The sequence below is a fragment of the Somniosus microcephalus genome, chromosome 2 (assembly GCF_052327205.1).
Source record: "Somniosus microcephalus isolate GS21.2 chromosome 2, FLI_Smic_1.0, whole genome shotgun sequence".
Taxonomy (NCBI): Eukaryota; Metazoa; Chordata; class Chondrichthyes; order Squaliformes; family Somniosidae; genus Somniosus; species Somniosus microcephalus.
In genome coordinates, this window is record NC_140988.1 from 92,872,683 (window position 1) to 92,887,068 (window position 14,386).

At 41.2% G+C, this 14,386-nt stretch overlaps 1 protein-coding gene across 5 annotated transcripts in view; it reads left to right on the forward strand.

Moving 5' to 3' along the window:
• znf827 (zinc finger protein 827) overlaps window positions 1-14,386 on the forward strand; it is a 113,881-nt gene that overhangs the window by 15,509 nt on the left and 83,986 nt on the right. For 4 of the 5 annotated variants that reach the window (XR_015081682.1, XM_086011191.1, XM_086011198.1 and 1 more), the window contains exons 2-4: window positions 7,968-8,981; window positions 10,624-10,796; window positions 13,224-13,716. Coding sequence is in view for 4 of the 5 variants with exons in the window: in XM_086011191.1 (XP_085867317.1) it covers window positions 7,968-8,981; window positions 10,624-10,796; window positions 13,224-13,716 (1,680 nt within the window). In the remaining variant the exon portion in view is untranslated. The remainder of the gene's footprint in view (window positions 1-7,967; window positions 8,982-10,623; window positions 10,797-13,223; window positions 13,717-14,386) is intronic. The other variant, XM_086011222.1, reaches the window with a different exon arrangement.

A 14,386-nucleotide genomic window follows, 5' to 3' on the forward strand; every position in this document is an offset into this window, starting at 1 on the left:
GCAATAGTTGTGTACAGTGTTTCAAATGGTACCTCCCAGAGTTTTTATTTGGGGTTTCCGCCATCCTAAATGGGCCCATGAAAAAATGTGTGTAAGCTTGAGAAGCACACTCACCTTCACCACCTTCCTGATACCAATAAACCTTCCTTATTTGGACCCAGGTGCAAGGGTCCAGGGTGACTGTTGACTTGGTCGACAACCTCTCTTCATGCAGTTTTCACCTGTGCTTTTATTGGAGCCTCAAATAGGACAGCACTCCTTTGGTGCACCTTCTGCAGCAGGACCTCCAACTCTTCAGCATCAAAGGGAGCAATATTATCCACACGTCTCCATTATGTCATTTTGATCAATTTCTCTACTTTTCTGCTCTCTCCACAATCTCCTTTTTAATGGCTGGCTGCAAGCCTTTAAGAGCTGTTCCCTAACTATATTTTCTGATCCCAGCCAAGTGTGCTACAGACCAATCTTTCCAGGCAAATTTTCCTGATTCTGTCACCTATTTAAATTAGTGGGAGCGGCCCCCCCCCCCCCCCCCCCCCCCAATCAAAAATTAGGATATGTGAGCCTTCTGTCCAGGCAGCAGCAAGCCTGTGCACTGATCAGCTCAACCCCATTATTGCAAAATTAATGCTATGTTTATTTCTTCAGCTCTGGGATCATGCAAGTTAGAAATCCTGCATGTATAACTTAATTTATCTATTGAAAGTTACATGTAGCATTCTAGAATTTAAAGTTTGTGATAAGATTCCACAGATCACTCATTTATAAAACAAAATAAACAATGTCTAGCTGGCATCAGTGAATTACAGGAAACGTTTCTCTCCTGCAATACACTATTCCTGCTATCACTTGCACATCTTGGCATACACTGTCATCAATATTAATACGTTTTCTTTTTGTGTGTAATTTCCCCGTTTTTCCATTTTTCTCACCTTCCGGCATCGACTTGGTTTAACTGGTAGCACTCTTGCCTTTTGAGTCAGTAGGTTTTGGGTTCAAACCCCACTCCAGGACTCAAGCTGACATTTTAGTGCAGTAGTGAGGGAGTGCTGCATTCGATCTAGCACTGCATACTTCCTTGTTGGACATTCAATAGACAAATTAAGGAACATCCTGATTCTGTGAACTGCCTCCTCATTTTGACCAAAAGCATTTGTCTTATCTAAGTATAGCTAAGGAAGGGCATGGGTGCCAGTTTGAGTTAGGTGAAGAACCTCCTGTTTGTATAGCTACTCCTGCCTCAGAACTTTTCCAATGCCCATGAAATCTGAAACGCTTTCTACACCATCTGTCAAGTCATCTATTTAAGTGTCTAATTTGCATCTATCTAACTAGTGTACCATGTTGTTACAGTGCAATCCTAATATTCCAACCTTCTAAAGTCCTGCATTTTAATCTAACGCCAAACTCCTCAAAACCTTTTTGCAAGATCCTGTTCTTAAATTATTTTTCCAGTGTGAAACATAACATCAAGCTTCTAAACTTTCCTTTCCAGAATCTTCATCACCTGCTCTTTCTTATGTCCTTTAACCTGACACCTGGGAGGCAACAGACTTTCTGGTACTCCCAGTCATGGCTGTAGAAAAGGCTACAGTCTACACTCCCATTCATCAAAGTTGTTTTTTGCTTTTAAAAAAAATTAAGCAACTTCAAATTAAGAGTAGATTATATGTATTCTTCTAACAATAGAATCCTGGAATATTCATTCCTGAAACTTTTCCTGCTCCCATGTAGCATAGAGTGTCTCCAACTGTTTCTTGGGATCAGCCGTTTTGAGCTTGAGTATCTGGAGAGGCTTCTTGCATTGCGGTTTTCCTGAATACCCTTGGCTTCCAGAAACTCGCATATCATGCACGTTCTGCATAATACTTGCCTGTCTTACCATTCTAATTATACACTAGTCAACAACCTTTTAATTGACCTTATGGATCAGCTGAACTCCCACTCACCACTGAATTCCCATTCAAAACCAAACTCCCTTTTTATCAATCTCACTGATACTCTCTCGACTCATTAATGTATTTACTTCTATATTGCTTAATGTTTTGAAAAATGGCAGTACTCTATTTACCCCTTTCCCAGCTGAAACGAATAACTGACATCTAGCAGCCAGCCATTCCACTTCAGTGTCAGCACTTAAGGTTAAACCAGTTAGTTGCTGCTAGTTTCTTTCTGTTCTTTAGCTTTTAGTTAATAAGTTTATAGGTTGATCTATACTCACTTGAATTACAGTTTAAAAACTAGACTTCCCTTTTAAGTCAGTCTTCCATTGTTGCTCCATACTTGGGTGCTCTCACAGCTGGACGGAGGGAATGTTCCCATGGCAGCCATGCAAAGCACTTCAAGATACCCTAACGCAAAATCTTAATGTGCTTTAGGTATTGTAGGGTTCTTTGAGAGGTCATAAATACTGAGAGAAGGGGCTAGAGAAGTCCAATCTGTGTTGGAGTTCAGAAATTCCAACATTAATATAAAGCAACAACAAGAACTTGTATTCATATAGCACCTTTTTAATGTAATAAAACCTCCCAAGCAAGAAAATATGGGAAAGCAGACCACAGTTCAAACATTTTGACATGTTGCTGTAGTGTGTGTGGTCAGCTCTTTGGCTCAGCTTGAACTACCCATCATGCCAGAGATTTAAAACAAAGAGGTAACTTCTCTTGCTTCTATCATCGTGGACCCAACACTATCACAATAGGCACTGGCAGCTCTCTGCTATCTCACCTAACTGACATTTTTCGTGTGAACCAAGATGGAGAGTGTTGGCTATGAGGGCATCACAGTGGAACCCAAACCTTGACCTCATCTGAGGCCATGTAGGAGTACTTTCTGGATAGCTATCAGCTGTGGGAGCCCTGGTTGTTTTTATTTTCACCTTTGTCCCCCCAGGAATGGGTTTTCGGGGCCAATTTTCACATCTGTTATCATTCTGCCAAGATCAGCTAACTCAATATGGACCAAGCATCAAACCATGGGATCTTCCTGGTTTATCTGACTCAGTGCAGTTACCCACTAAGCCATTGGCAGAGCTATAGAAGTTTTCTTTTTATTAGGCTCTATATTTACACAGATTTTGGCAGGTATGGTAAATAACACAAAACACAGAAAATTCATTGTACAAATTTGTAATGCTCATCATAGTACAGGTAGACTATCCTTTATCCGAAAACCTCGGGACCAGCCGTGTTTCGGTTTTCGGAAAATTTCGGATTTCAGAAGGTATTTTATAAGACTGGGAAATTTGGCGGGGGTCGGCGTCGGCGGGGGTGTCGGCGGGGGTTGGGGTCGCGCGCACAACTTACGCTGAACGAAAAAACTTTTGGTTTTCAGAGGATTTCGGTTTTCGGAAGTGTGGATAAAGGATACACTATCCCTTATCCGAAAGGGTGGGGGTCGGGGGGGGAGAAAAGAATATCGGACAGGCCGCTGCAGCTATCGGACGGGCCACTGTATTGTTGGGTTCACTCTCCCGGTACCACCTCCACACTGCCCGGCTCGGCCTGCAATCTCCTACCCAGGAGGGAACTCAGTGACCCTCTGCCCTGCTCAGCGTAAGTCGTGCGCCACTCTGGTCATGTCGTGCGCATGACTTACGCTGAATGAAAAAACTTTCGGTTTTTAAAGGGTTTCGGTTTTCGGAAGTTCGGATAAAGGATAGTCTACCTGTATTCACAAAGTTTAATGGTTGTGTAAGCACTACAGAGGAACCAAACTGCACTCCAATATAATCCATGTGATTAATGCTACAAATCCTACAGCCTGTAGAAGAATAAACACAAGAACACTTTCTGTCCAATCTAATGTAACACATTGGTATCGCTGTTACTGAAGAAGCGATAAACACAGAAAACGACCTTTCTGTAAGCTCGCCCTTTTTGTGTGGTCTCAAATCGAGCAGAGATTTTTTTCCAGTACAGGGGCATCTCCTTGAAGATCCTTGAATCTATTGTTCTAGCTCTCATTGCTCAGTTGTTTTCACTTGCTAACATATTTTTGAAGTTTTTCACTTGTCTCACAAAGCTGAAATCATGATCCTATTCAATAACAGATTTTATAATACGACCATAATTTAGGCCCAAATGGTTATTGGCAGGTTTTAAACAGACGTATTGGAAGTGTGCTGTTTGCACCCAATTTTCTGAGGTTAGCTCATTCGCATAACTTCAATTGCAAATTTGTACAGATTGAGGGAGCACACTAGTGATTGGAGTGTAAAACTTTGTGAAATTTAAAGGGAAGGGAATGGACAAGTCAAGTGAATGTTAGAAAAGGGAACAAAAATTCTTAGGCTCAAGGTATCTCAACCCATTAACGGCCTTTGCCAAAACTGAAGAGAGAAGGGACTGACCGGCAAATATGAAAGGAGAGGAAACCCAAAGTACAAGCTTAAATTTGAAGGCAAGTAATCGAGCAGGCCAGCACCTGACTCCCTGTTTGGTTGCTGAAGGTGGTGGTGTATGTGAGCAGGGTGGCCCTCTGTGGCACTCCTTGCTGCTATCCTCATAGGTCATCACTGCAGCATGCCTGGAAGGAAGTGGAGCCAAGCGTCCTGCCATAGCTGACCATTACTGTCACTGGATGTGCAATCCCTTTGCTGCAGGGTAGATGCAAGTGCTGTTGCAATAGAGGGTATAACTCTGCCCTTGGCGCTCTACTGATTTGGACTATGTGAAAAGAGTTCCCTGTTGTCCTTGCCAGGATATGTGATGATGCCTACAGTTAGGGTTAGTGACCTCTTTGCAGGGCAGCCAATCAGCTACTTACTGATCACACTGCTATGCTTTCTTTCACGCAGTGCTACTGTAAGTATGACCCCTTGTGATTGGTGTGTGAGGAAGCATCTAATATTAGTCAGTCAGGCATTCGCGTATTTTAGTGGTGACCTCTATTGTCCCAGCTTCTTTTAGGAAGAGGAGCCTCTGTATGCACTAATTGTTTACCACAACTGAGTTCTAGCCTCCCGTATCTGCAACATTGGACACCTGGTAACAGAAAATCTAGGCTAATATTTTAGTTTGGTGCATTCCTGTTGTCACTTCCTATTTGTGACAAGTATGGAGAGACGATACTGGAGTTCACTTTTTGAAGTGTGGTTTTCATTTAGAAGAAGAATGTTGGCCCGTAATTTGTGGTCAGCAGTGAAGCCAAGGTGCTCGCCGCTGACCTCGAAGAAAGCTGCCCATAGAGATCTCATGATCTCTGTGGCGAAAACTTGAGGTGTCTCGACATGTAATTGATTGTAGCGCTGTGAATAGGGGATTCCTATGGCGATACTGCAGTGATGTCAACAAGCTGTCTAAGTAGCCAATCACATTGAAGAATTCTCACAGACAGAAAACCAGGAAATAAAAAGCAGCTTTTATCCTCACTTTTTAAAAATGTTAGAGTGCGAAATAAAGATTGGGATTTTCACATGGGGATAAGGTAGAAGCTGAAACATCATGAACAAACTTAAAAATATATTTTTTTAAATAGTAATTTTTATCATAATGGAGAAATTTGACATTACACAAATATAAAGATTAGTTTTTTAGGACCAGACCAGTTGTTTAGCAGTCAATACGCTGTTAAAACCCCAGTTACACCTCTTCCAGCAAGACTTAACAATTAATGGGGTATTTATCAGCGATATTAGCGTGGAGCAAATTTAACAAATTTATTCGTGTTTAACAAATTTATTCATTTTTTGAGGATGTAACTAGCAGGGTAGATAAAGGGGAATAAGTGGATGTAGTATATTTGGATTTCCAAAAGGCATTCGATAAGGTGCCACTTTAAAGGTTGCTACGCAAGATAAGGGCTCATGGGGTTGGGGGTAATATATTAGCATGGATTGAGGATTGGTTAAAGGACAGAGAATAGGGATAAACAGGTCATTTTCTGGTTGGCAGGTGCCACAAGGATCAGTGCTTGGGCCTCAGATATTTACAATCTATATTAATGACTTGGATGAAAGGACTTGGTGAATGCATCCAAGTTGGCTGATGATACAAAGCTAGGTGGGAAAATAAGCTGTGAGGAGGACACAAAAAGCCTGCTGGTTAAGTGAGCGGGCAATAAGGTGGCAGATGGAGTATAATGTGAGGTTATTCACTTTTTGGTAGGAAGAATAGAAAAACAAAATATTTTTCAAATGGTGAGAAACTATTAAATGTTGGTGTTACATGCCTTAGAGGTGGTGCCACGAAGGTTCACTAGATTGACCCCTGGGATGAGAGGGTTGTTCTATGAAAAGAGATTGAGTAGATTGGGCCTATACTCCTCTGAAGTTTAGAAGAATGAGAGGTGATCTCATTGAAACATATATGATTCTGAGGTGGATTGACAGGGTAGATGCTGAGCAGTTGTTTCCCCTGGCTGGAGAGCCTATAACTAGGGGGCGCGAGTTGGCTAGGATGGATTGGGGGACATTACTTAAAGGGTTGATGGTGGATAGGCAATGGCAAACATTTAAAGATCGCATGGATAAATACAGAATTTGTTCATCCCTGTTTGGCGTAAAAATAAAACCAAAAAGGTGACTCAACCGTGGCTAACAAGGGAAATTAGGGATAGCATAAGATCCAAGGAGAGGACATATAAATTGGCCAGTAAAAGCAGCAAGCCTGAGGATTGGGAGCAGTTTAGGATTCAGCAAAGGAGGACAAAGGGATTAATTAAGAGGGGGAAAATAGAGTATGAGAGTAAGCTTGCAGGGAACATAAAAATTGACTGTAAAAGCTTCTATAGATATGTGAAGAGAAAAAGATTGGTGAAGTCAAGCTTAGGTCCCTTGCAGTCAGAATCAGGGGAATTTATAATGGGGAACAAAGAAATGACAGACCAATTAAATACATACTTTGGTTCTGTCTTCACAAAGGAGGCCACAAATAACCTCCCAGAGATGTCAGGGAATGTAGGGTCTAATGAGAGGGAGGAACTGAATGAAATCAGTATTTGTAGGGAGATGGTGTTGGGGAAATTGACAGGATTGAAGGCTGATAAAGCCCCAGGGCCTGATAATCTACATCCTAGGGTACTTAAGGAAGTGGCCCTAGAAATAGTAGATGCATTGCTGGTCATCTTCCAAAATTCTATGGACTCTGGAACAGTTCCCATGGATTGGAGGGTAGCTAATGTAACCCCACTATTCAAAAAAGGTGGTAGAGAGAAAATGGGGGATTATAGACCGGTAAGCCTGACATCGGTAGTGGGGAAAATGCTAGAGTCCATTTGGAAAACACTTAGAAAACAGTGACAGGATCGGACAAAGTCAACATGGATTTACAAAAGGTAAATCGTGCTTGACTAATCTACTGGAATTTTTTGAGGATGTAACTGGTAGAATAGATAAGGGAGAACCAGTGGATGTGGTGTATTTGGACTTTCAGAAGGCTTTTGATAAAGTCCCGCATAAGAGATTAGCGTGCAAAGTTAAAGCACATGGGATTGGGGGTAAGGTACTGACTTGGATAGCGAACTGGTTGGCAGACAGGAAGTAAAGAGTTGGAATAAACGGCTCTTTTTCCGAGTGGAAGGCAGTGACTAGTGGAGTACTGCAGGGCTCGGTGCAAGGACCCCAGTTATTCACAATATATATTAATGATCTGGACAAGGGAACTAGATGTAATATCTCCAAGTTTGCAGACGAGACAAAGCTTGGTGGACATGTGTGCTGTGAGGAGGATGCAGAGAAACTCCAGTATGATTTGGACAGGTTGGGTGATTGGGCAGATGCAGTATAATGCAGTAATAAAGAGTGTCATTATTCAGTAGTTTTTTGTGGATTTAAACAAATCAAATGATAATGGCTCTTTAATTCTGGGAATATATCTAGTCTTTAGTTTTCTTCTAATGCATCAGGCAATACGGGCAGATAAATTACCTCATGGGGAATGAGTACATTAAACATGAGGTTACAGTTGTTTCAATAACAGTGTCATGGAAATTCTGACTTTGTGGTAAATTTTCCAATTTCTTTTCAGATGGAAATGAAGAAGAAGCAGGAGGAGAACTGGGCGACGAAGAGGATTGGTTTGGAAATGCGTCTGAAACTCCTTCCGAAGTCTCCTATTTAGATGTACAAGAAGATCTTAATGTGTCACCTGGGGACAATCTGCAAGAACAAGAAACCTCTCCAGATAGCTCCTTGGGGAGCACAACTCCCATAAGGAACTCTGTGGAATTGCTAGTTTCTGAAAATGATCAGTTCAAAGACACCTTGGAAAAACAGGATGCGTTGTCACCTGTTCCATCACCGCTGTTGCATGAAATGGGATCCCACGTTTTGCACAAACCCATGAGTAGCAATTTGAGAAGACTGTTGGAGGCTGGGTCAATCAGTGCTGGCACTGGTCTGGGAACTACAGCAAAAGAAGATTCTGCAGTTGGTCCTGGTTCAGCTTTGCCTTTGTCACCATCTTCCCCTCATGCACTACAACTAAGTGCTCTTGCTAGGAAGTTAGCTGCTAAGCAGGAGCAAAGTAATAATTTTAGCCCAAGTAACAACTTTATGTGGGACCAGGATATTTGGCTGCAAAGTTCGTCATCTTGTAGTTTATCACCTGCTTCAGCTACACAGAAGCTTAAAGCTGCTGCAAACGCAGTTCGTCTGGACAAAAGTCTTTCAAGGGTAGAGGAGCCAGTGAGATTTAGCCCATACTCATCGCCTTATAGCCCTATACAAAAGCAGTCTGCTAGTTCTGCGCTAGCTGCTCTCTCAAAGAAAGTTAGTGAAAGAAGCCTGTCTTCTGCTCAAGATCATAAGCGTCCGGGAAGTTCTTTCCTTTCTCTGGCCTCAATGACCTCATCAGCTGCCCTATTGAAAGAAGTTGCAGCTAGGGCTGCTGGGAATATGTTGGTTGAGAGAAAAGATCAACTGATCCCAGGAGATACCTTACAATCTTTGGAAGTGAAACAAGAAAAACTGATTCCATCAGCTCCACTAGAAATGCTGTTGCCAACACCCAAACAGAAGACTCTGAAGTCTGCCAATCAAGGTATGTGCTGCCAATACTGTATCATTTGAAGTTCAAATGTGAAAGCATTTTTTCTTTCTTTGTTGATTTATATGTATCTGTTATAAATTGCCCCTTTTTTGTCTTGTGCATATGTATTTTAGTGTTATCTTGAAGCACTTCCAGATCTCCTGCTGGGCTATGTACCCTAAATTCAGATGTTGAAGGTAGGCAGGCATCTATGTTGAAGCTATTCTGAGGTCACCAAGAAGGGTAGTTTGAGGGGGATCCCTTGTTTTTTTATGTGTATATAATTTATTTCTGCATGTGTGAGCCTATGCAATGAATGTCAGTAGACTATTTGATAATGGAGTGCAGCACAGCCCAAATTTTCCCATCACAGATGCTGGAACAATGTCCAACAGATACAGAGAGATGTGAGATTTTGTCAAAATGGAGCTAAAATTACAAATCTACTATTTTTGGTCCCATCTCAAAATGTTGTCTGTTCCCAGAGCTAGTTGTCAGATTGCTTGTTCAACATCCATCTTGGATGAGTCCCACTTTCTTTTAGCTAAACATTGGGAACGCTGAAGACACCATCTTCGACCCCCACCACAAACTCTGCACCTTTACCACCAATTCCATTTCCCACCCATCATCTCAGACTGAACCAGACTGTTTGCAACTTCCAATACCCTAGTTGACCCTTAGCTGAGCGTCCAAGCTCCATAAGGAAGACAGCCTATTTCTCCCTCAGTGACCACCTGCCTCTGCCCCTGCCTCAGCCCATCTGCTGTTGAAACCCTCATGCATCACTTTATCACCCCCAGACTTGACTGTTCCAGTGCTCCCCGGACTGGCCACACATCCTCCACTCTGTAAACTTCAGCACATCCAAAACTCTGCTGCCTGTATCTTATGCTGCACCAAGGCCCACTCACCAATCACCCTTACCCTCGCTGACTTACATTGGCTTCTGGTCCCCCAGTGCCTCACATTTAAATTCTCTTCCTTGTGTTTAAACCCCATGATGGCCTCGCCCCTCCCTATCTCTGTAACCTCCTCTTGCCCCCTCAAACTCTCCGTTCCTCTGACACTATCCTCTTGTGCATCCCTTCCTCTTTGCCCCACCATTGGCGCCTTTCAGCTACCTCGGCCCCATGCTCTGGAATTCCCTCCCTAAACCTCACTGCCTCTCCACCACTCTCTTCCTTTTAAGACCTTCCTTAAAACCTACCTTTTTGACCATGCTTTTGGTGTACCCATCCTAATATCTCCTCCTTTGGCTCAGTGTACATTTTTTACTTGCATCTCTAAAGCTTCTGGAGATGTTTTATCTACGTTAAAGGCGCTAGATGAATGCAAGTTATTAAAAACCAAACCATATTACTCCGAACTACCGTACACATCAGAATGGGTAACATTTCTTAGTTCTTGGCGTGGGAAACAGTAACTTAGTAACACTTACAGTTGATCTGTAATGTGAGAGAAATGATAGCATTTATATAAAGAAGATGCTGAAAACTTAATCAAGAACAGGCTTCAATAACTCTACTGCTTGAGTTGAAGAGGAAATCTTTGAAATCTTTTTGCTGATCTGCAGTCCAGATTGAAGTGTTATTACTTCAGTAAAAATGGGCAGAAACTCTTGAATTACTTGAAGTTTTATTTTCCTCTACAGTTTCCGAGGAAGAGGGAGGAAAATCCTTCCAGTGTCCAATTTGTGGTTTGGTTATAAAACGCAAGAGCTACTGGAAACGGCATATGGTGATTCACACAGGGCTAAAAAGTCACCAGTGTCCACTCTGTCCATTCCGCTGTGCACGCAAGGACAATCTGAAATCACACATGAAGGTACAATGAAGTGATGACTTAGTTTTGTAAATCTAAATACACACTTTTATTTTAAAAAAGAGTTTTGCTGCTGAAAACTGATTGGCTTTTGCTTTCCAAGTGTTCTTTCCTGTTGCATTTTGGAATACGGTGTCAATGTTTTGAATAAGTAAAGAGATGTAACTTTAGTAACCACTGACAATCACTGAGATGTTTAAATGGAAACTCCATTTCAATCCTAGAAAGTGGGTGGTCAGAAGGCTATTCTGTAGTTTTTTCATAGCAATTCCTGGCCAAGAAGAGGTGGCTGTTTAAATATGGTCCTAAAACTAACATTACAGGAAATTTAAAATGATAGCAAACTACAGACACATTTCATCTTAATCTGCAGAATGGAAAATGTACCCTTCCCATCTGAGTTTCTCCCCTGTTACTCTCCTGAAGATATTTCTGGTGCACAGTTCCATGGACACTGGTTGTCTCCTGATAAGTCGCCCAAGTGACCATTCTTCTTGAGAAAACTTAGGCAGTGAATGCTCAGCAAGCTATGATTCAGGGGAGAATCATATTCGAGCCGAATTCTGTCTTCACACGCGCAGGAGCCCAGCTCACTTACCTCCACACACACCCCAACAGGGGCTGCTGCGCAGTGATCAACAGTAGAAACTCTGCCAGTTCTCCACACCTCTCCCAACCCAGGGCATATTGCTACCCTGGAGGAGAATATTTAACAGCACAGACCAGAGAATGCAATGTACATTTAACTGGGTAATAAATTTGAACATGTGGCTAATATTTGACTTTGGGGACTTTGAGAAATAATAGATTTTTGAGTCACTCGTTCACTTGAAATTTAAACTGAAAATCAAGTGTTTCTCTTTTCTGTAAGAAAACCTAACTGCAAAATATCATAATGAAAGTATTCAAATATTATTGATCGATATTTTTAACATGCTTATCATTGCTTTTTGCAGCAATTGTAATCTGATTTATGGTAGAGTGCCATGATTTTGGCTGATTAATATCTAGAATATTAGAACAAAAATGAACAGGAATAAAATGATTATTATTATGATTCCTTAAATGATTCAATTTAATTTCACAAAAATGGCTGGTCAACCTTTAACTACCAGCAGAATGAAATCAGTTTTATTTTCTGATACCTATATCTCCGTGCATGAGAACACTGGAGGAGCTATAAAAGTGTGCACATGTACAGTAACTGAATGTAGATTATTTAACAGCTGCAGTCCACTGCGCAAAGCCAATAGCTGCAGAGAGCCAAGAGAAATGATCATAAAATAGGAGATCTTTTCTCCTGATGACCTGAAGTACTATAGTTATGAAGTTTGTTAAACTAGAGCATGACTTTAACTTTTGTAATATTGGCAATGCTGGGAAGGTGCAGGACCAACCAGCTGTGCCACAGAATAGCAGGACTTGGGTATACTCCCCGAATTCTTTATCTATTAATTTCTCAATCTCTGAGGTATTGCTGAAGTGATAACATGAACAGAGGCCAGCTGTGGTACTATTGGGATGGAGAATAGAATGGAGGAGTATTGGCTCCCCATGTTCAGTTTCAGAACAGCTTTGGCAGACCTGCGAGCAGGTTGCTAATCTATTCTTGGACAGGAGGGTACTATACAGTGCAGGGTGATGCAGCAGTATGGGAGAAATGCCTTAAAACGAGCTTTGGTTTCATCAAAATGCCCTGTTTTTACTGGTTGCACTAGGAGTCACAAACAGTAAACTTTACATGCATTTATCATTTCTATACAAGGTGTGTGTATATACACTAAACAGTACCATATCTTGGAAGATGAGAATAAAAGTTCTGACATAAGACGCAACAATGTACAGCAAACCTCAGCAGACTTAGTTGTGATTTTTTAAAAAGAAAATTGTGGTAAATGAACATATGAGCTGCCAATAGGAAAAATTGGTAAAAATCAAAACTTTTTTTAAAATGAAAATTTTGCATAAAATGGTGGCACTGTTTCAGTCAAACTCTGGTTTAAATGATGTTTTATAAACTGGTTTAATTTTAGTGTTCTTGAGTTCATCTGACCCCCACCTTGTAACAATCCCCACCATCTGTTTTCTCTGTATAATAGATTTGTCTTTTTTTTCAGTTGGCATTAGAAAGCCTGTTGTGCCAATTGTTTTTCAAATAGATTTTTCTATTTTAGCTAGTGATGCTGGGTTAAGTCACAAATAATCAGTTGTATAGGAATTTGAGATGGGAAATAGTTGTAGCCTTTTAACAAACCATGTTGATTCAACCAGCACATTTGATTCTTTGTCTTCAGTAGGTTGTTTCTTTCACTAAAATGGCACTCTGACGAGTGTGTCTGTGTTTAATTGGGAAGGGGTGAGGGCAAAGGTTTATATCTGAAGCTTTTATCATGTTCTCCAGTTCCCTTTTCAAACAACTTTGTCAATCAGCAGGTTCATCAGCACCAGGACAGAGGGGAAACTTTCCACTGTGACCTTTGCCCTTTCACCTCGTCTCGTCATTTCAGTTTAAAACTCCACATGCGCTGTCATCAGCACTTTCCCAGAACAGAGGTGAAGGTCAAAGAAGAGATTACTGAATCTGAGGTCAAAAGGCCACTTTCTAATGAGGCTGCTGATAAGAAGAAAGAGGGAACAGAATTACTTGGGAATACATTAAAAATTCAGGACCATCTTTTGTATGAAACAATAGTAGAAAATTACACGGAAACTGCTGTTCCACTGAAACCAGTTAAAGAGGAACCCAGTGATGTGAATGTCACCAGTGTGTCACGACCAGATAGTCATGTGTTTGGCAAAAGACCAGAAGCAATACAGCAGGGTACAACAAATCCATCAGCGCCATCTGACCTTGCAGGCGCCCAAAAAGTGTTTCTCTTTAGCCAAGACATTTCTGCAACAGATTTTCTTCTGAAGTTATCAGGTATTTCACTTTTCTGTGCTTAAATGTAACACTTTTTTTTCGTTTCAGCTGGTAGTAGTTTTTAACCCTTTGAAGGCTGTTGCCAAATTTCTATGATTAAAACCAGACCTTGTTATTTAGGTATTCTTGAATTTAAAAAGAGGTATCCATGATTTGTGTATTTCTCTATTGTATGCAGTAAGCTAGATCATTTAGGAGTGAAATCAGAAAACACTTTTTCACACAAAAGGGTAGTGGAAATCTGGAATTCTCTACTCCAAAAGACACTGATTGTTGGGTCAATTGAAATTTCCGTGTCTGAGATTGACAACTTTTAATTAGGTAAGTGGATCTAGGGGTATGGGTCAAAGACAGGTTGACCTACAGATCAGCCATTATCTAATTGAATGGCAGAATAGGCTTGAGGGGCTGAATGGCCTACTCCTGTTCCTATAAAGTACTCCCATTTTTTTCTCCCACATTCAAACACTGCAAGTGGTACAGATAGAATATGTGTTACTATTGGTGTAAAATGGCAAATATCTCCTTTAACTCCATCAATCTATCAGGTCAGCCTTAATTCAAGAGTTATTTCATACCACATGGCTCCTCATGATATACCTTTATGAAATGTTAACAATTTTTTATTCGTTTATGGGATGTGGGCGTCGCTGGCAAGGCCATCCCTAAT